This window comes from Ammodytes marinus (assembly GCF_949987685.1).
Source record: "Ammodytes marinus genome assembly, chromosome: 2".
Taxonomy (NCBI): Eukaryota; Metazoa; Chordata; class Actinopteri; order Uranoscopiformes; family Ammodytidae; genus Ammodytes; species Ammodytes marinus.
Window position 1 is genome coordinate 26848948 of NC_137231.1, and position 20075 is coordinate 26869022.

General features: G+C 40.0%; 1 protein-coding gene across 1 annotated transcript; it reads right to left on the reverse strand.

The window, feature by feature from the left end:
* Positions 1–1200: 1200 nt before the first annotated feature.
* On the reverse strand, positions 1201–16095 carry gldc (glycine dehydrogenase (decarboxylating)). Its single transcript, XM_080046393.1, has 25 exons — positions 15565–16095; positions 15313–15391; positions 12680–12815; positions 12083–12247; positions 11564–11641; positions 11262–11409; positions 10769–10965; positions 10570–10666; positions 10276–10381; positions 9926–10065; positions 9475–9555; positions 9279–9376; positions 8589–8673; positions 8430–8471; positions 8063–8205; positions 7353–7428; positions 5541–5666; positions 4977–5126; positions 4344–4456; positions 4108–4246; positions 3241–3352; positions 3043–3138; positions 2700–2872; positions 2505–2585; positions 1201–2127 (listed from the first exon to the last, which is right to left on the reverse strand). The coding sequence occupies exons 1-25, from the start codon at positions 15844–15846 to the stop codon at positions 1987–1989; spliced, it is 3084 nt and encodes a 1027-aa protein (XP_079902519.1). The 5' UTR covers positions 15847–16095; the 3' UTR covers positions 1201–1986.
* Between the last annotated feature and the right edge of the window lie 3980 nt (positions 16096–20075).

The window sequence follows — 20075 nt, forward strand, 5'->3', positions numbered from 1 at the left end:
TCAGTGCACCCCTATTAATTTTTCTACAATTATTACTGCACCCACTAGGATATCATATTAATTGTGAATCTCAAATGAGACCAGGATGACATGCTCAAAGGTAATTAGAGCAAAATGCAAGGGTTAAGGTTATGCAAGTTTTCAATCATAGCCTACTTTGTGTGCTACCAAATTTATTTTTGTGCTACTGAATTTTTTTGCTTGCTAGCACCAGTGCTACCACCTGAAAAAATAAGCGTACAGCCCTGGACTTGTTGGTGTGAATGCTAGAAGCACTATTATTTAGTAACTACTACATATATATCCCGCTGGTTTAAAAAAAAAGATAAACTCTTCCTTGATTAAAAAAAAGAGAAGAAATTCATGAGAAACTTTTTCACAATAGACGAAGTAACAGCTTATACGTGCAGTGTGTAGAATTTTTTGGCATTTTTCAGAACAGACTTGGTAGACTTGTCAATATTCTACAGTAGCACAGAATAGACAAACGTAATGGCCTTATGCATTTTTTACGTGGGTGTCCAGGGGAAATGCACCTGTTGGAAGACCCAAGAAGTCTTCCAACAGGGAACGTTACGTTCTAGATGAAATACTTAATTTGTTCTATTATTTCTCTGCCAGGGCTGTTTATTGCTTAAAATCATTTCAAGGGTGTGCTTGCTTAGTACAATCTCATGTGATTCAGCAAGCAAATTAAGTATCTTATTTGTTGTAAAGACACATTTAAAGTAGTTCTCAATGACATGCTAAAGAGCTGCTACTTCGTCTGTTGTGAGAAAGTATTTCATAATTAAGACTTTTTTTCTCAGTTATGTTTTTATATCTTACCATGGGGATATTTCATCTTCCAAACATATCTATGTAGTAGTTACAAAAAAAACTATGTAGTAGGTAATGCAAATCTATGTAGTAGTCACTAAAAAAATGTAGTAGGTGATGCATGTAGTAGTTACTACAATTGTGTGTACCTTATTGTTAAGTGTTACCAAACCAACTCATCACTTTAGCTCTAGCCATTATAGGAAATCTATGCAAAAGCTCAAAATACAGGAGGCAAAGCCAGCTTTTAGCTTATATTTTATCATAATTTGAGATCCTTCATAAGATTGTGTGAATGTTAAGTGTTCCACCAGTCGCCACTGGGTGTCAGCGTTGCCTTTAAATGAGGACACGTGAACACACTTAAGACAAATTCTCGGCGTCTCTCAATTTTTATTACAGACAGATTTTTTTCTACAGACAATACAGTTTCGATTATAAAATAATTAATATAAAATCAACATTAAGACTATATGCTCATCTACTTCGTCAACAAATGTCCCAACACACATTTAAACATTTTCATACAACGAAACGAATGCATATCAACAAAAACCTTCAATAAACTACCTCCTACGTGTTGTCAGGTATTTGGAGAGAGGAAAAAAGGGAAAGTCACGGAGCGGCCTCTTCGTCACAAGGTGCACTTATTTTCCGCGACCGGGAAAAGCTGCACCTTTGGTCTATTTGAAGAGTTCAAGATGGGGGGGGGGGGGGGGGAAACCCCATGACCCCTTAACAAAAGGGTTCCATCAGACAAAGACCAGTCCCAATATCCACCTCACAGACTCCATTGAGGGGCCCTTAAGCCCCATGTTAAAATACTTTACTCCCTGCTGCAGGCCCTGCTTGAGTAAATTACCCACAGTTCATTGAGTGCTAATATTAAGAAGAGGGAAAGTCTGAAATCATCAAAATAACTGACGGACCTGGAGACACCATAATAATAATAAAAAAAGGATATCATTCTGCCAGAAAGTGAACAGAAATCAGACATGTTTCATTTAAGTCCAACTAAAATGCGTCATACATGAAATCAGAAATACCTCTGCTCCAACTGTGTTTTGAGCCCTCATGCACTCGTATTGTTCACCAACCAAAATGGGTGTTAAGTCTGTGAGCTTTTACAGCCTAGGCCGGACATCGGGACTGGACCCTAGGGAGCGTCTATGAAGAGGCTCTGTCCTCTTCGTACGGGGACTCGTAGGCCTCCATGGGCGGGCAGGTGCACACCAGGTGCTGGTCTCCGTAGATGTCGTCAATCCTGGAGATGCTCGGCCAGAATTTGGTCTCGGGCCTAATGAAGGGCTGGGAGGGAAGAAAGCGAGGATAAATGTGACATTTGAAATTTCAGTTTGTTCTATGAAAAAATTCAAAGAAAAAAAAATGCAAAAATTCGAATATCATTATTCAAATCATCCAGAAACCAGAGAAAAGCAGCAAATGTTCACATTAAAATGAAAATTCTGGGCAATATTGCACTATCAAAAGATGCCATGTCATTTTCTGTAGATTGCCTGGACAAATTAAATGGACATCAACTGAATAAAGTAACAGAAATCCCTCCAATGTTGTTGCAATACTCATCTCCCTCCACTAGATGGCGACATATACAAAGACAGTCTCATCTTCAGCACCTTTAGCAGTGCTGCAGAAAAGTTGTGTGAGGAAGTGGAGAGACTGACCATGGGGAAAGCAGCGTGCTCCCTGGAGTAAGGTCTGTCCCAGTTGGAGGACGCGATGCAGGCCAGAGAGTGAGGAGACATCTGCAAACAAACACACAAAGAAGAGCTCAGATGTCTCGCAGGTTTATGCATCTGCAGCTGTTATTCCCCTTTTCAACCTCATAGAAAAGTAGACCAATCACTCTGGTAGTGTACCTTGAGTGCGTTGATGCGGGAGTCCATCCTTCCCTCCTCGATGTCTGCGATCTCCTGTCGGATACCGAGCAAGGCGTCGCAGTATCGGTCCATCTCGGCTTTGTCTTCCGACTCTGTGGGCTCGATCATAAGGGTTCCAGTCACCGGCCACGACATGGTGGGGGCATGGAAACCTGCCCAGCAACAGGAAAGAGACAAAGATATTGGTATAAACTCTTATTTGGTTTTAAGGGCCAAAAGAAACAGATTTGAGCCTGTTCATTTTAAAAGTCTCGACCAAATATTGTGGCATATAATTTTTTTTATTTTTATTACAATCAGGGAGGAAACTTATTCACCCTACCATAATCTTGCAGCCTCTTGGCCACATCAACAGCTTCGATGTTAGCCGTCTTCTTGAACGGCCTCACATCCAGTATGAACTCGTGGGCACAAAATCCTGTTCAGACCGACGCAAGACACATGTATGAGAACATTTATAAAGCTCAACATAAGGTGATGAGGCATACATTTTTATAGAAAAAAAAATGCAATGCCATACCTTTCCTGCCCCTGTAGAGGATCTTGTAGTGGTTTTCCAGCCTCTTGGCCATGTAGTTGGCGTTAAGGATGGCCACCTCTGTAGCGTGAGTCAGTCCTTTGGCTCCCATCATCTAAACCGTGATCAAATTAAGAGTTTTATTAAATTATCTAAACTCCCACCGGAAATGTATGAATGCCTAATTATTTATGCAAGGGTTTAGATGGTCAAACTACATTTCAAACTATTGCTTGATTGTACATCGAGTTTAAAGCCTTTAAAATCTCGTTTTGAATAAAGACAAGAGGACTGTGGGGTCAGGTTGTTGTTGAAGAAAATGTTTCTTAAAAAGATGTGTTAACTTTTTCTGACAAACGAGTCAACAAAAATCAACTAAAAGGGAAATCGTTTTTACTGTTTTAGTAACGACAAAGCCTGGTTGCCTCACTTGTCCATAACGTGCACATTGTGTCATTTAGTAACACTTTTACCTGATAAACAGTAGCCGAAAGGATACTCGCTACGCACAGTTGCCATGCTGACATTCTTTCTCAGACAGTTTATCAAAAACTCACTTAAATTTGGAGAAAGTCACTTGGCTGTCATGTGAATTTCCCACCACTCATGTACATGAAGAAGTGAAAGTAGGAACATACTGTAGCTCACCAGTGACTAAAACTGCCGTCAGTTACAGGAAATATTTCAAACAAAAGCTTTTTTGCAACTTCAGATGAATCGTAGGCTCTTAGCCACTTAGACAACTAGCTGATCCAACTGCACATTTACCAAATGATACCTGTATGGAATTTTTCGCAATATTCATCAAACATTTATTGTCGCTTCATTGATATAACATAACTTAAACATCACTGCTGATCTGTAGCTGACCTTAATGTAAGCCCAGGAGATTGGCAGGATGGCGCTGGAGCCCCAGGGTGCTGCGCTGATGGTTCCCAGTGAGCTGCCCGTGTTAATGTGCATTGGAACTACCGGGTGGCTCGGCAGGAAGGGGGAAAGGTGGGACTTCCTGTCATGAGAAGATTAAAGTTAGGTCGAAAAGTAACTTAAAAAAAATGGTGGATGCGTACATTGAAACTCCGATATTGGCCTGTATTGTGACTTACACTCCAATAGGCCCCATGCCGGGTCCTCCTCCACCATGAGGGATACAGAAGGTCTTGTGCAGGTTCAGATGGGACACGTCGGAGCCATAATCTCCAGGACGACACAGACCCACCTGGAGAAAACAGCTAAATTAACAACTTGCTGACCACCGTGTCGTGGGTTACCATCTTTACTTGTAAACCACATTACTGAGTAGAACAGAAGGAATTCATAATTGGGATCAAAGAACCCTTGACATTACCGACTGATGTACTGCACATACTCAACCTAAATTATGAAAATGTGTACAGTGTAACAGAGGATTTAATTAATATAACTCTAGATTAGTTTAATTGGTATCATTTATCTTTATTACGCATTAATACATTTTAAATTAAATATTTATTGATATGTAAATACTATAACACTAAGGAACTAAGTTGTTTTTGGCCCTTGACGACTTATAACACACGCAAAAAATCTTAAGTAATCACACTTGTAGAGGCCAAAGGTTATCCATTTACAGCATGATAACACCCATCTATAAACCTTTATCCTAATAAGTAATTATTCACTTTCCACGAGAAGCAGCCAGATTTTTTTTTTTTTCCATCTCTACTTTACAGAACAGAAACATCATGTCGTCACGTTACCTGTGCGTTCATGTTGGCGCCATCCAGGTAAACCTGGCCCCCGTTGTCATGAATCAGATCACATATGTCTCTGATGTGTTCCTCAAACACGCCAAAGGTGGAAGGGTAGGTGACCATCATGGCTGCAAGACTCGCTTTGTGTTTGTCAACCTGGAAGACAGAGCAATATCAATGTTACTAAAAATGACTTCATGGAGTTTTGGCTATGCTGTGATGAACATAAGTAATGTTAACTGTGATAAACGTAAGTAATTTTTAAAAAAATCAAACCGATTAAACCAAAACTGTAGAAGAGAATATAAAGGGCGGTGTAATACAAACCTGCTGTGGCAAAAAAAAACTACAGATTATCACATAAATAAAATAATCATAATCAGTAAACAGCTTTAATAAAATGGGAAAATATTTTTCCATTTTTTATATCCACATTTGTCATCTCCACAATCCCAGATTTGTAGCGCAGACTTTCTGTTTAGAATTTCGCTTTTCTCCCCACAGGTTGAGAGGGACTCCTTGGATGCAACAATTTTTTTTATTGGAATAGTAAACAGTGAAAGCTCTCACCAGCGCCTTGAGGTGAGCAAAGTCGATGTTGCCGTCCTTGTCGGCCTCCACCACCTGAACCTTCATGCCCGCCATCTGAGCACTGGCTGGGTTGGTGCCGTGCGCCGATTTGGGGATGAGACAGACCTGAGGTGAAAAGGGGAAAGATATCAATGAAGCTGGATGGAGAGGTGTTGGATGGAGAGGGGACAACAAATACCGACATAAAATAAAGAGGATGTGATGTATTTTTAGCCTTTTATTTTAGTGTTTTTTTTTTGTTTTTTGTTTTTTGACTAGTGTTTTACCTATGGTTTTGCAGTATCCATTCAGGCTGTGACTACACAATAAACCGAAGGATATCCCCATATTAAGATCAGATGCTGATATATTTCAAGCCAACGTAATTGTGGGGACCGACCGGATTTCAACAACAAGGAGGTGAACATTAATCTAGTTTGTCTCTCGGAGTGAGCTTATGTTGAAGATTGCTGCTGTATACAGAAAAGAGCCCTAATAATAGAAATGGTGAGACATTTTTAAAGATATTAAGTTAGAAAAAGGAAAACACTCAATAAGTGGCAGCTTGGTCTATTTGCTTCATTCTAGATATACTGTACTGTGTGTATGCTGTAGAATAAAATAAGGTCTTCATATAAAAAGTTTTTAAAGGGTTAACTGAGGAGAAATACTGTCACTTTTCTTTGGTTGAATTTTGATCAGGCCACCTCTGGCACTAATGTGTAACCTGCCTGCATGTCACCAACTGATTTGTATCCCTTATTAGGAGAGCACATGTGCCACACAAGGGAACTGGGTCACTAAGACCTGTAGGTTGAGTAACATTGACAAATGACTGACTCGGCAGAACTCATCAAAAGTCTTAAAAACCTCCAAATATGGAATCTTGAAGGCAGTTAGCCTATAGCGGGAACACAGCGTTTCCAGCCCCTGTGTTTGCACAAACGGTTGTTAGTTTGGACCTTGACTGTTTCAAGGGAGCTGAGCCGCTATCTAAGATGTAATAATGAGGGAGCCATTAAAAACAAAGGCCAATTTACAGTACAGCAAAAAATTACTGAAGTCAGCGGATCTTTAATCTTCCTTATCTCGCCCTCCCTCCTCGAGCTAGCGCCAATCAGTGTGACAGGATACTGAGGGAATTTCTAAGAAGAGTACCTGAAACATGTTCATCTGTCATAGGCCTACAATAGGTCAACGTGAACTATTGTTGCAAAAGTTCAATACACCTAAATGTCCATAACCAACACTCATATGGTTTTATGTCCTTATGCTATTTTTTAACCTATGCCAGTAGGCATTTAGCTCAGTCAGCATAATCAAAGACACTGGACCTGGTGGTAAATCATTCTTCCATATCAGCCCTGTCACTGTGGTCATTATTAAAGAACATAGCAATAAAAAATAATACTTTATTGCCTTCAAAACCATTAAAGTTTTTCCTTGAAATGAGTTTTGTGCACAGGCTGAGACTCTGAAACTAGTTTCCTTTCCCTTTAGTTTTCAGGAGTTTGGCTGCTTGACTACTCTCTTAAAGCAACTTCCACTAAAAACAACAACATTATTTTTGCTGTACTTCAAGGAGTTTAACTTTTTACTTTAGATTTATATGATTTGATAGTTACCACTCGCATCTCTGTGCATTAAATAAGAATATTTCCTTAAACACATGACATGGTTGTGATTGGGACACCGCTTTGTTAAGTTTGCTTGTTGCAGGCTAATCAAAAAATGTGTTCACATCCTAACGCTAATTCACAATGATTTTTTGGTGCGACTACATTCCCCTGTGAACAGCATCAGCACACTTACACTTCTTGATGTCTCTCCCTTGGAGTTCAGGTAAGCTTTAATGGCAGCCAGGCCGGCGTACTCTCCCTGTGCACCACTGGAAGACAAGGCAAACACACCATGTTCATGCAATGACACACACACGATTCAAAGGCCACTCTGCACACAATACCAAAAAAAGGGAGAGACAGGTGGGATAACAACCTAGCTGCGTGATAACTCCCCAGGCCAATGTAGCATGGTGTGCTTTTCATAAACCCTCTGCTGCTGATAAGAGGCCATAGACAGCAATGAGGTGGGCGTGTGCTTTATCAGATGGAGCCTGAAATAAAACGCATGGACTTCCTAATGGAGTGTGAAACCGACTACAACATAACAACCACAAAGGGGAAATCAATGTGCCCTCTCCTTGTTTTTCTATTCATATAAAAAGTTCTCGTTTTTTACTTTTCTACCCTCAGTGAGAGTTCTGCTAACATTATGCATCAATATAATATATACTTCAGATTAGAAGACCAGGCGAGCCTACGGACGTCATAATCATTATTCTAATTAAGTTATTCTCATAATTTATTTCATAGACTTCTTCAAAACTATCTGCAAAGGGAAAAAATGTAAATGAAAGAGAAACATTTCAGAGGGACTAACACCTTGAGATTTGGTTTTGTGAGCAACCACTTCATGATGCATGTGGATTTTTGCAACAAAAGGTGTGTGTGGGTCTCCCTCACCTGTTGGGCTGGAAGGAGATGCGGTCATAGCCCGTCACCTCACAGAGGTCCTTCTCCAGCTGTTTGAAGAGCTTCTGGTAGCCTTCAGCCTGATCCAGAGGCACGAAGGGATGGATGTTGGCAAACTCCCTCCACGTGATCGGCTAGAGAAGGAGAGGACAGTCACAACAGTTGAGTCGTAGAGAAAGCAACTTTGCAAAATCTCCTTCAGGTTAAACTTGAGGGTTCACTCTTGAACAAGGAGACAAAGTTGTGGGATTGTTTAAATAATTGAGATGACATTATAAATATAACTGTGTAAGGAAATGCTCATTCTCAACTACTTTACAGACTACTTGTGTCACATCAGAATCATTGAATGACTTACCATGAGCTCTGAAGAACTGTTCAACTTCATGGTGCAGGAGCCCTAAAGAGGAGAAAAGTAACATTTTACCACCACATAACTCTTTACATATGGCAAAATATGAACCTGAATTTGTTCACAAAATCTGAATGTTCTTGTTTGTCTTCAGGTAGTACCAACCAGTGGTATCATGCTGTGCACCAGAGAGATGTCCTTGTTCTCCAGGCGCTTCATGTATCGCACTATGTTGGTCTCAGAGTGATAGCTGGAGAAAAAAAAATAAAAATGTTGACCACAAAGACAGACGTAGGGTTAATCGACGGCATACTATTCTCATGTCCAAATATTTATAAATTAATGCGAAAAATAACACCAGCAGCCTGTCTGTTAAGTGCATTAGTAGGAAGTTTGACCAAGCCCTTTTCTTCCCAAGTATGTCACAATGATTGTATAAGTCAGGACTAGAGATATTAAGAGCCCTGATACAAGATAGTCTTTATGGCACTAATAAAAGAGAAAATGCTCTACTTTTAGCCACTGTGCTGCCACTAAAGCTCTTACTGTTGATTTCTTCAGCAAAAAATAAAGTTAAAAACACAATCAATCCTTGCTTTCTCAGGAATAGCAATTTTTTATATAAATTAAGCAAAATAAATGGTTAAAAAACTCAAATACTCAAGTATTAAAAATAATAAAGAAAATCAATGTTTGTTGTGTCACAAAAACTGATCTATAATAGAAGCTAAACTGATTCGTAGCCAACATGTCATAAAAGCATAAAAGTGGTATCTTGCATCCGTGCATTGGGTTATCATTAATATGGTGCTGCACTGTGTGCTCTAGTGTTGCAGTGTAACTGAGTGCACCAACCTATTAAAGACCTGGTGTGCGAGGTACTTGCTCGTCCTCTTGAAAGGGCTTCCCATGATCCCCTTCGTCCGCTCACCCATTTTCTCTGCAATCAGCTCCTGAAAATGTTTGCATATTTTTTTTTATTAAACCAGGCTGCGTTTTACTTTAAAGTTTAAAATATGACCAGAAGCGGGTGAAAAGCATGTTCACGCACTGCTGAAGATTCACAGCCGAAGACCCAGAGCAGGTCATCCAAGTCCCTCTCAGTCACCGTCTCATCCAGAGAGACACCCAACTGTTGACAGAGAGGAGGAGGAATTAAAACCATTAAATACTATTGTTAAACAAAAAGCAGGCCCACGTGCAATTTAAGTCCGTTTTAAATTGTACGTTCTAGCATTGAATTTATTTTCTGATTAAATGTATGGTATATAATTCAGTAGAAACAGAGCTATTTATGATGCTCCTTTATCTGTTGTTTTGAAAAGTTTTATCATGTTGTAATTTTACAGATATTTCCTGTTGTCTCATTTTGTCCTGGTTTGACATTGTGGCAATGTCAAACCATGATCCTTTTAATTGTAAAAAAAAAAAAAAAAGAAAGAAAATGTTGCCAAACCAACAGTGCAGTGCTTCCTTCCTAAGTACATGTGTTGAGTTCTCACCACTCCCTCGTTATAGACTCTCAGGTTAATCTCCCTCTGCACGGCTCTCTCACAGATGTCTTTGGCCGCCACGCTACAGTTGACCTTCAGAGTGTCGAAGAACATCTCGCTGTGTAGACGGTGTCCTGCTCTCTTCAGACCTGAAGAAAGAAAAAGTGTGAACAGTTACACTCAGTGCTTCAAGTAATAAAAAGTATGCATCTCACCACAAATGAATGCCACACAGTTTCATTTTCTTGTTGTTGCAAATATATTGTAATAATTACGCATCTCTCACACAAATCGGCAGAGATGTCTATGTCCAGAAGATGTTGCTCAATAATCAAAAACACAAAAAAAAAAAAAGTTACCTTCAGCAAGGATCAGGGCTGCATTATGTGTCCTCTCAGCGATGTGTTTGAGTCCCTGAGGGCCATGATACAGTGCGTACATGGCAGACATGTTGGCCAGCAGAGCCTAGGAGTTAAACAAGAGAGAAAATATATGTACTATTACAATGGAATTGTTTTATTTTTTTCACAGCAACTACAAATAATACATTGGGGAAAAAAAAGCATGTTCTCCAATATATACTGTTCCAAATAATTTCACTTAATTTCGGTTGGAAAATGATACAAGTTTACAAAATGTGAGCCTGGGTATACCTGTGCAGTGCAGATGTTGCTGGTTGCTTTGTCTCTGCGAATGTGTTGCTCTCTGGTCTGCAAAGCAAGCCGATACACCTCCTTACCAGCTGCGTCCCTGAAATTGTAATAAAAATATATTTTTTTAAACTGTAAACAAAACAGAAAAAAGGTAACTTTCAGCTTTTCCTACATGGGTTTTAACATTTCAAACCCTCACCTGGTGACTCCGACCATTCTGCCAGGCATCATCCGGACCAGGCCGTCTCTAACAGCAAAGAAGGCAGCGTGGGGCCCGCCGTAGCAGAGAGGAACCCCAAACCTCTGGGCACTGCCTAGAGCGATGTCAACGCCAAACTCCCCAGGGGGACGCAGCACACACAGAGCCAACAGATCTGTGGCACAGCAAGCCAGCGCCTGGACAGGGTACCAACAAGTCAGTGGTCATAAAAAGACAACTCATCTGCTAACACATTACCAATTCTTCCCCGTATATATACTAGAGTGTCAACAGCATACAACTTGAAGCAGAGACTTCGACCACTTCCCTGAGAAGCTGTGGAAGCTTACCAATCACATCACATGTGCTAGATACAACAGAGACTCCATACTGACTGCTAGGCCGTCAAGATTAAATCCTTCAAAAATAGTAACACCTGCTCGCCGTTTCCGACCAACTCGTCACTCAGTTAAGATTTGACTTGCTCTCTTACCCCTCCTTGGTGCGCCCGGTCCACAAGAGCTGTGAAGTCTTCCACCCTCCCGTCCGTGTCTGGATACTGGAAGAGAACGCCACTCACATCTTTCCCAGTGAAGTCCATCTCATGAGGCATCTTCAACACTGTTTTCACCCCTATGTAGCTGCAGGAAAACAGTGGAAACTTAGAGGGTAGAACCAAATAAAGGTATATAATGATGTATCGTTGTGAGAAAAGCTGGAATGATTTCTTTATATATATATCATTTTGTTTTGATAGGAGACCTCATAAAATGGATGTGTGTATATAATACATACTTGGCTCTGGTTTGCACCACAGCAATGGTCTGGGGATGGCAGCGAGGGTCAATGTAGAAGGTCCTTCTTTTGTTCTGTCTGTGAGGAGTAAACACAAATAACTGGTCAGGGTTAACACTGTGGACAACAGGCAATAATTCAGGCAAGGTGCAAAACGAAATCTTGAATTAAATTAAGTTTATCCTTGCCTATGCTATAGCACTTAACTATAATATAGGAATATTTTGCAATATCTACAGTATATCAAATACAGTCTCAAACATCACAATGAAAAGGAACTAAAAGGACTGAAGATGTAAAAGTCACCACTTAAAAACTGAAGCTGTTGAAATTTGCAACGTTGCCATATATTTATCAAAAACACATTCTGCTGCCTAGTTCTTATATTGCGGCAAATTATTCTTGAAAGTGTAAAAATGTATCATATGTATGTATATTATTCCATTTCATAAAAACAGTCCCGGTAGCAGAGATTGTCCTCTACATCACTCATTCTTTTTGTCAGCCTGTTGTGGTCACCTGTGGCAGAGCTGCATGGCCTCAGCAGCAGCCGTTGCCTCGTCCAGCAGGGAAGCGTTGGCAACAGGCATGGCGGTGATGTCACAGACCATGGTCTGGTAGTTTAGAAGAGACTCCAGGCGTCCCTGAGCCACCTCGGGCTGGTAGGGCGTGTACTGAGTCACCCTGAGCACAGGACACACACAATGGATCAACAGAGCAAGTATGGGCACGAGGACAATAACAAACAAAGTTGGTGGTATACTTGAGGAAGCCAGACGGGACAGTGAAGCGCATTGTAATGATTTTCCAAAGATAACAGGATTTTTGGAGGAAAAGTGGGCAGAGATGGTTGACTTGGATTCGGGTGAAAGAAAATGTTGTTCAGCAGTCAGCAGGAGAGGAACTCATTATCAGTTCTCATATGACTGAAGTCTCCAGTCACGAGACTTTTCTATTAAGGGCATGCTACTCTGCAGCAAAGCAGTCCAGCTTTAAATGTGTAACCAAACCCTATGAATCAACGTTGTTAGTTATCTATGATTGGATCAGAGGACACGAGCCTCCTGCACTCCCATGAGCTTTCCTCTAAAGGGAAGGTCTACTGAGGGCACTCACCAGCCTGAATTCTCCAGGAGATTGCGCTGGATGGGCGGTGGGACGGAGCAGGCGTAGTAGCCCATGCCGATGTAAGACCTCCACACTTTGTTCTCTGATGCAATCTTCTGTAGAGTCTCCAGAATCTCATTTTCACCTGAAAAAAATATTTCATGTGTGATTAGAATTTGGTCTTTTGCGTCCCTGGTGTGCATTATACCGCAGGGTAGGGAGTCGGGACACGTGACTGAGATTTGTTTGCTTATTGGACAGCACAATTGCATTTACAGGATGTGTGGCTTGATTCAGGTACTTCCTGCATATTTCTCATTGGATTGAAAGACACTTTTGAACATCAAAATATAAAATAACATATACAGTGATGGACGTCTGAATACAGTGTTCTCCATCAATCTAATAAGAAGTCATATTTACTGTTTAAGTTACATTACTAAGTCACAACAGACTTCAGACTTAGTTTTATATTTATCCTTGCAGAGAGTGCTAGTATCACATCAGGAATCAATATTGGCTGAGTTGAGGAATCAGATAGAATCATTCTTTTTGGTTCATAGCTAGCACATGGTTATTATACTCATGGTTTCTTTGCCCCCCATGTTCAGTTATTTAGCCTCATTCCCTAGTGCTGTAAGGAAACTCTGCCAATGCACAACCAGCCTCAAAGATTCCTCTGGCCTTCCTGGCTGCCTAGCAACTCCAAGGAATGGACAATACCGCCCGCCTGAACAGGGAGCTCTAAATACTCCCGTTTTACCGAAAAAAGAAAGACACCTCTGAGTGACAGGGACCGTAGCCAGCATACAAGTGGATATTCACAGCTACTTATGCACATTCAACATCTGCAGACGTGTATGGGAGGGGTAGGTGTATTAGCCAAATGTGTTTCAAAAAGTAAAAATGTATCTTTAGGGATTAGGAACCGGTTCAGGGTGTGTGTGTGTGTGTGTGTGTGTGTGTGTGTGTGTGTGTGTGTGTGAGAGAGAGAGAGTTTGTGTCAGTAGGGAGGACAGCTTTCCCATGGTCCCCGGAGTTTTACAGAGCAGCGAAAAAAGCCTGATTCAGACGCATCCAGGAGGTCTATTGTTAAAGAGAGAATCCCTCGCTGGCTTTGCAAACCGAAGCCCTCCAAAGCTGAACAAGCAGAAAACCAGCAAGGCCTCCAGTTTGTTCCTTCAGCATGGCTTGTTGCATTATGAAAGAGGACGTGCCAAAACAAGGGCAGATCAGTATGATAAGGTAATATTAAATATTAAACAAAATAAAAAAAAGAAGATCTCTATTGGTGTGAAAATGACTGACTCCACTTTATGGTTGCAGACTCATGCAAAAGAGTTGCGTCTGCATTTTTTTTTTATCATACACAATCACACAGTGTTTTATTATGTATAATTTGTACTAAAGTCTATACTTGGTAATACGATCAGTATTATCAATGGTGCAGCATGGACAAGATTACATTGAGAACTGAAACATCCATCAGTCGATTAACATTACATTATTTTGTAACTATATTGATAATTGACGACTGAGAAAATACTCTAACTGATAAAGGTCATTATAGCCTACAGTAAATCATTTCAAATCAAAATCAACTGTGAATTAAAATGATTCAACTAAATATATAGGCTATTTTAAGAGTTATGTCACATGTAATCCTTAACAATGCAATCGATTTCATTTAATTGAAAGTTTATTAGATTGTTTTGAACATGAATCTGTATATATTTAGGATATGAAGAAACGTGTTGATGCTTGAAAAGATATTAGGCCAAGCTCTTATCATTATTATTGTGGTCGAGATTATGATTTCAACAATGCTGCTAATTCTGCACATCTGCACACTAAGGAAATAACAAAACACATAATGTATGTGGCATATCATCATTTATACAACTGACAGAAAATCTGCTAAATTTTACAGAAGGGGATGTATTTGCTACTGCAGCCGATTTATCAAACTCATTGCCAAATCTTATCTATTGTTTGTTGGAAATCCGCTATGATTAAACCGCCCCAGTGATGTGTCTCAGTATTTTATTTCTAGGAAATGAGCCGAATAACAGGAAGACCCATTGCATAGGGTAAAACGAAAGAAAAAAAACACAGCCCAGGCAAATGCCATGCAAAACATATAAGTCACCTTATTAGGAAGCCCATCGGCTGTGATGTAATGTGAACGTTGTAACCAGATTGAACTGGACTTGGGACCGGAGCTTCAAGGCTAAACTTTACACTCCAGTTGCCATCCTATGAGCATCGGCTTCCCAACAGGAGATTGGTGCCGCTCGCCGAGTTTCGCAAAAACAACTCCTAATATGTTCAGAGGAAGACTTAACAGGGGAGAGCGCTCCACGGCGCACAATAGAAGTGCAACCTACATTTCAGCCACTCACTTGGCTGCATTTATCGACAGCTTCATGTGGGAAAACCTCCGCGTGCACAAATAGCTTGAGACGAGTTGGATAAATATATTGTCTTTAAAATGAATTGTGATGGTATTTAGCATTTAAAAATCGGGTTTGGCACAAGTGCATCGAGATTGATCACGCTAGCCTTTCAGCAATTGGATTTTAATGTCACACAAATGTTATTATGTCAATGAGAAATATTTTCATATAAAAAGGTAAACTTACAGACAGGATCATCCATTTTCATAGCCCGCTGCATGCGGATGGAGCTTGGAACTGTGTTCTCGATTAACTCGTCGACAGACTGATGGTGGGAAAGAAAACAGACAAAAGCGCCCAAACATGGCTGTATGAATACAACATATCATCAATAGATGCTTAAAGCAAATGTTTACATGCTGTAATGTGGTTTATTAAAAAAGTGTGTTTTTCCGCACATTTTTTCTGGGGGAGGGGTACATCTTTAGTTCATCTTACCTCGAGTCCCAAAACATCCAGCATTTCTCTCTTCTCCCTCTCACCTGGGCCGATGTGCCGCTCAGCAAAGTCATCGTGTCTGGGCAATATTCTCTCTATCTGTCTGGAAGAGACGGCCGCGGAGGTCCTCAGACCCCGGGCTGCTGTTGGTAGGGATGCCCCGCTGCTCCTGCACTGAAGTTTCCAAACCACGCGGCTCTTGTCACTCAGACGCCTGCATGGTGCGCTGGGTTTAACCGACTTGGCCAAGAAGATCCCCCAGGACTTGGCGCAGCTCTGCATCTTTAAATCACTTCGCAAGACAAGTGTGTATATAAACTGGTGACGCCTTGTCCTCCCCTCGCTCAAGCACTGCTTCCCCCCTACTGAGACTGATGCGATCCCTGCACTAGGCTACTCTCTGCCAACTCCTTCAAACTGCAGAGTTTTATACAACTGCACAGTTGCACAAGAGAGCGGGCCAATCCGAGCAGAGATCCTCCGTGACGCGGCGAGGAGGCACGGTCAAACAGCTGCTAAACTTTCTCACGTGCCCACTGGCCAACAGCAGTAGGAGGAATAACCTGAGGTATACCCTAGATCACTACAGAGATACTATCAAGGTGCAAGGCTGAATTTCAAAGTCCAGCCTGAACATTGAGCTCTCACAGGCTTTGATAGACGTCAAGGTGTGTTCACTTAGTGAGTTAGACTAAGCAGAAGAAATGGATGGTAGGCTACATTATGAGTATGACAATAGACCTTCTGGCATTCACCCAATGACCAATGAACTAACAAAGGTGGTTTAGTTACTTAAGTATAGTGCTAGTGCCTGTTCCAGTTCCTGTTTTACAAAAGTATTGGATGGAAAACATCTGTTGATCCGTCATCATGAGGACAGGAGTCACGCAAACTTGTTTTAACTGTTTGTTGCATTGGTTCAATGTTATGAGGTATTTTTAAGGCTATTGCACAAGTGATTATGAAATTGATCAAAAAGTCCTTCTGGAAAGCCCTCAAGAAGTGTAAGTGACGTGTAGACCTATAAGTCTGTAAGTGTGTGAGAGGAAACCTCAGAGATTGAACCTATGATTGCATGTACAAGGCTCTTTGTTTACATTGAAGATAAATCCACCCAAATGCATCTGTGGTGATTGCGGATCAGCAGCTCGGAATACAGGTTTGACCACTACAGGTGCATTTTGGGTAAACGTTGACATCAAATCACCAGAGTCACATCCACACTCAAAGGGAAAAGTACTTATTAATAATACCACTTCATCTCACAGGCTTTAGTTACATTTCAAATTACAACTTTTCACACCCTTCGTCTTCAGTGAAACCATGTCTCTCCATATGTTCTGCTGACTGATTGAAGGATGAAGCGTTCTTTAATTGGTTGAGAAAATTCTTCTTTTTACATAATAAACCTTTTTCAATCCAACCTGGATTGGCTGCGAACTGTAGGCTATAATAAAAAAAATGAAAACAGGGCTATTTTTCTTAGCTTTTTTTGGTTCTTACAGGACACTGAAAACAATGATCTTACAGAATACGATGCAGCTGGAAAAAGCAACATTGCAGCAGGAATACTAATGCAGAAACATCAGATATACTGTTTAGTTATAGGAAAACACTGACACTGCAAATTGAGTTCTTTCACTTTTTGATACCTTGAGTCCAATTTGCTTTTAATACTTACATACTTTTACCTAAGGTTCTGAATGCATGACTTCACTTTAGATGTGCTGGACTATTTCCACAGTTACTTTTACATAAGTTAAGAGCCTCAATATGTGGCAGAGGAAACATCAATGCACAGTGGATTGTTTTCAATAAAACTCACATAATGCTGTTATTGGCCTTATGTTATTCTGTACCAACACAAACAAGCCCCAGAAGTTGTATTTCCATCAGCTGTGGCCAAATAAAAAGCTGCATTTTTCCCTGTTGATCTTGTTTCACTTTCCCCTTTGGTAGCAGATGAGGCCTGCAAGAATTATTTCCATATGTGGGGGTGGAAAGAGGACCGGGGAAGGAGTTAGTTTAAAAAGCAGCTTGCCAGTTTGACTGAGGAGCCAGGTCAATCCTGCAAATTTCTCTTTATGTGTATCTGTCGGTGTTATATTAGGTCATTTATTTTCCTCTTGCAATGAAAAACAGGTTTACTTTGTGTACATAGCATGTAGCACGTTTTCATGAACTGTTTGTCTGAGAGCCCATGTATTTTAAGCCATGCCGATAAATTATTACCATAATGCACAGCAGTACTGGTAAATAAGAGAAAAAGCTCTCCCAGCTAACATTGAGTCTCCAGGCCTCTCTTGCCCTGATGCAAAACCATCCACCCTTCTCGTATCAGCTGGCCGTCTACCTGCCTACCCATACATGTAGATTCACTCATAGATATGCATTGTTTTCTAGCGGTGCCCCTTTGTTATTACTGTATGCTCATCAGTACAGCTGCAAATAAAAGAGAAAACTGATGTGCTGTTACTTTATTATCATCATTTCACTACTAATGTGGTACCAGTACTCTGTGTACTTGTTCTGTGTGCCAGTAACTCAGTCCAGTCAAGATTTTTTCCCCTCTTTTTGGCTGCCACATGAGTCATGCCTCTGGAAGTAAGCAGAAGATCAAAACATGTTTTCTCCTGAGAGAGCATTACATAAGTTGAAGTGAGCTGTCTGAGATGCACATACTAACATATGATACAACACACCCTAAGAGCTTTTTGACTTGTTAATGTATTTACCTAATGTATAGATTAATAGGTGGTTCTTTGTTTTGAACTCATTGAAGAAATGTCCTTTTAATGAGGGCAGCTCAAGACTTCCTACTGCATTTGATTGTACATCATTCATTCATGGATACAATTACAACCGAATATGTTGTGTACGGACTGTTTACTGTTTACTTACAGGGTAGTACAGACAGTGAGAGTGCATTTCAAAATACTTCTTAAATTTTTGGAGAGCTCTTGCGCAATAGTTCAGTAGGGCAGGAACATAACTCAAAACATAACTCGATACCGACAAATTCTCAGTCGGCGTACTTGCAAGGAAATTTGCCAGGAGTATCTTGTGACCTCAGGCAAGACTGCTGAGCTGAAGAAAAAAGGATCTACATTTGATGGAGAAAACACACAGGATTACAGCATCTCTAATGGTGCCAGAAATATTTGTACTTTTTTAAGTGAGTGTTTATACCTATAAAATATGGTACACAAATACCTTTGTTCTACTCAAACACAAACATCGTTGAATCGATAAAATAGGGCCAGGGTGGTGTGGATCACCATTTATATATATATATGGATTATTAATCTGTCTACCAGTACATATCCGCCAGTGGCAAACAAGTTATTTTGTAAATGCAGATAACCTTTATTGACTATGTTAAATTTATATTTTTAGTGTCAATCACTGAAAATACTGCTGTTTATTTTAAGGGAACCAGATGTCACAGGCCGAGATGCTGGCGCTTAAACTTGCTTTGTTTACATCGAATGTTATTTAATGAAGTGTTAAAGCAATAAACTGCAACTCTTGCTTGATTTTTTCAGGCTGCTTGTAATATGTGTAACTTTGGAACCAATGCCTAATATTATTATTATTATTATTATTATTATTATTATTATTATTATTATTATTATTATTATTATATCCATTAGAATATGAAAAGCAAAATTAAGATGACAAATTATTATAAAAGCGTCAGAAAAAACTGACCTCTTTTGGTTGCTACAGTTTCTGAAATATGGACTAATAACAAAGCTTCTGTATCCCTCTGTACTGATAATGTTAAACAAAAAGTATACCTGTTATCACTATACTGTGTGATTATAGTCAACAGAAGGAATGACTTTAATGCAAGCCACAGGTGGAATGGCAAAGACAGTCTATCCAAGCACAACAAGTATTTCACATTCTTTATGAGCACAATCAGCACTAAATGCCTGCTATCAGCGCCCTTGTTCCTCAGTCTGTGATATTCACCAACAGACTCAGATATGGATTTGATGAGCTGGTTGTTGGAACAGCATCCGTTTTTAATGCACCAATGTTTTTCACTTCCATTGGCCTTCATGTTTTATTTTCTCGCTAAATGGGGATTTTTGCCCTTGACATACAGGTATGTAATGATAAATCGATTACTCTTATTTTAAGATATTTCAAAAGCAATGGGTCAACTAATTTATTAGTGTATTTCAGGGGACTGAAATCCACAAGATCCTTAACTGATTCATGTTTATTCAGTGTCCCTTGTGTGAAATAGTTACTCCAAATGGAACAGAACATTTTAACAGGGGATACAAAACTCTTTGAAAGTATTTATACGAAATATGAAGAAAAAAAGTTTAATCAAATGTATTTATATATACTTCATATTTATTTCATAATCCTTATTATCCATCTGTAAAAACATTTTTACTATATTTGTCAAATAAATAGCATGCCAAATATTAATCCATTGACACCACAGCAAAATGTCTTCCATCCAACCAAATATATCCAGATCATGAATTTCT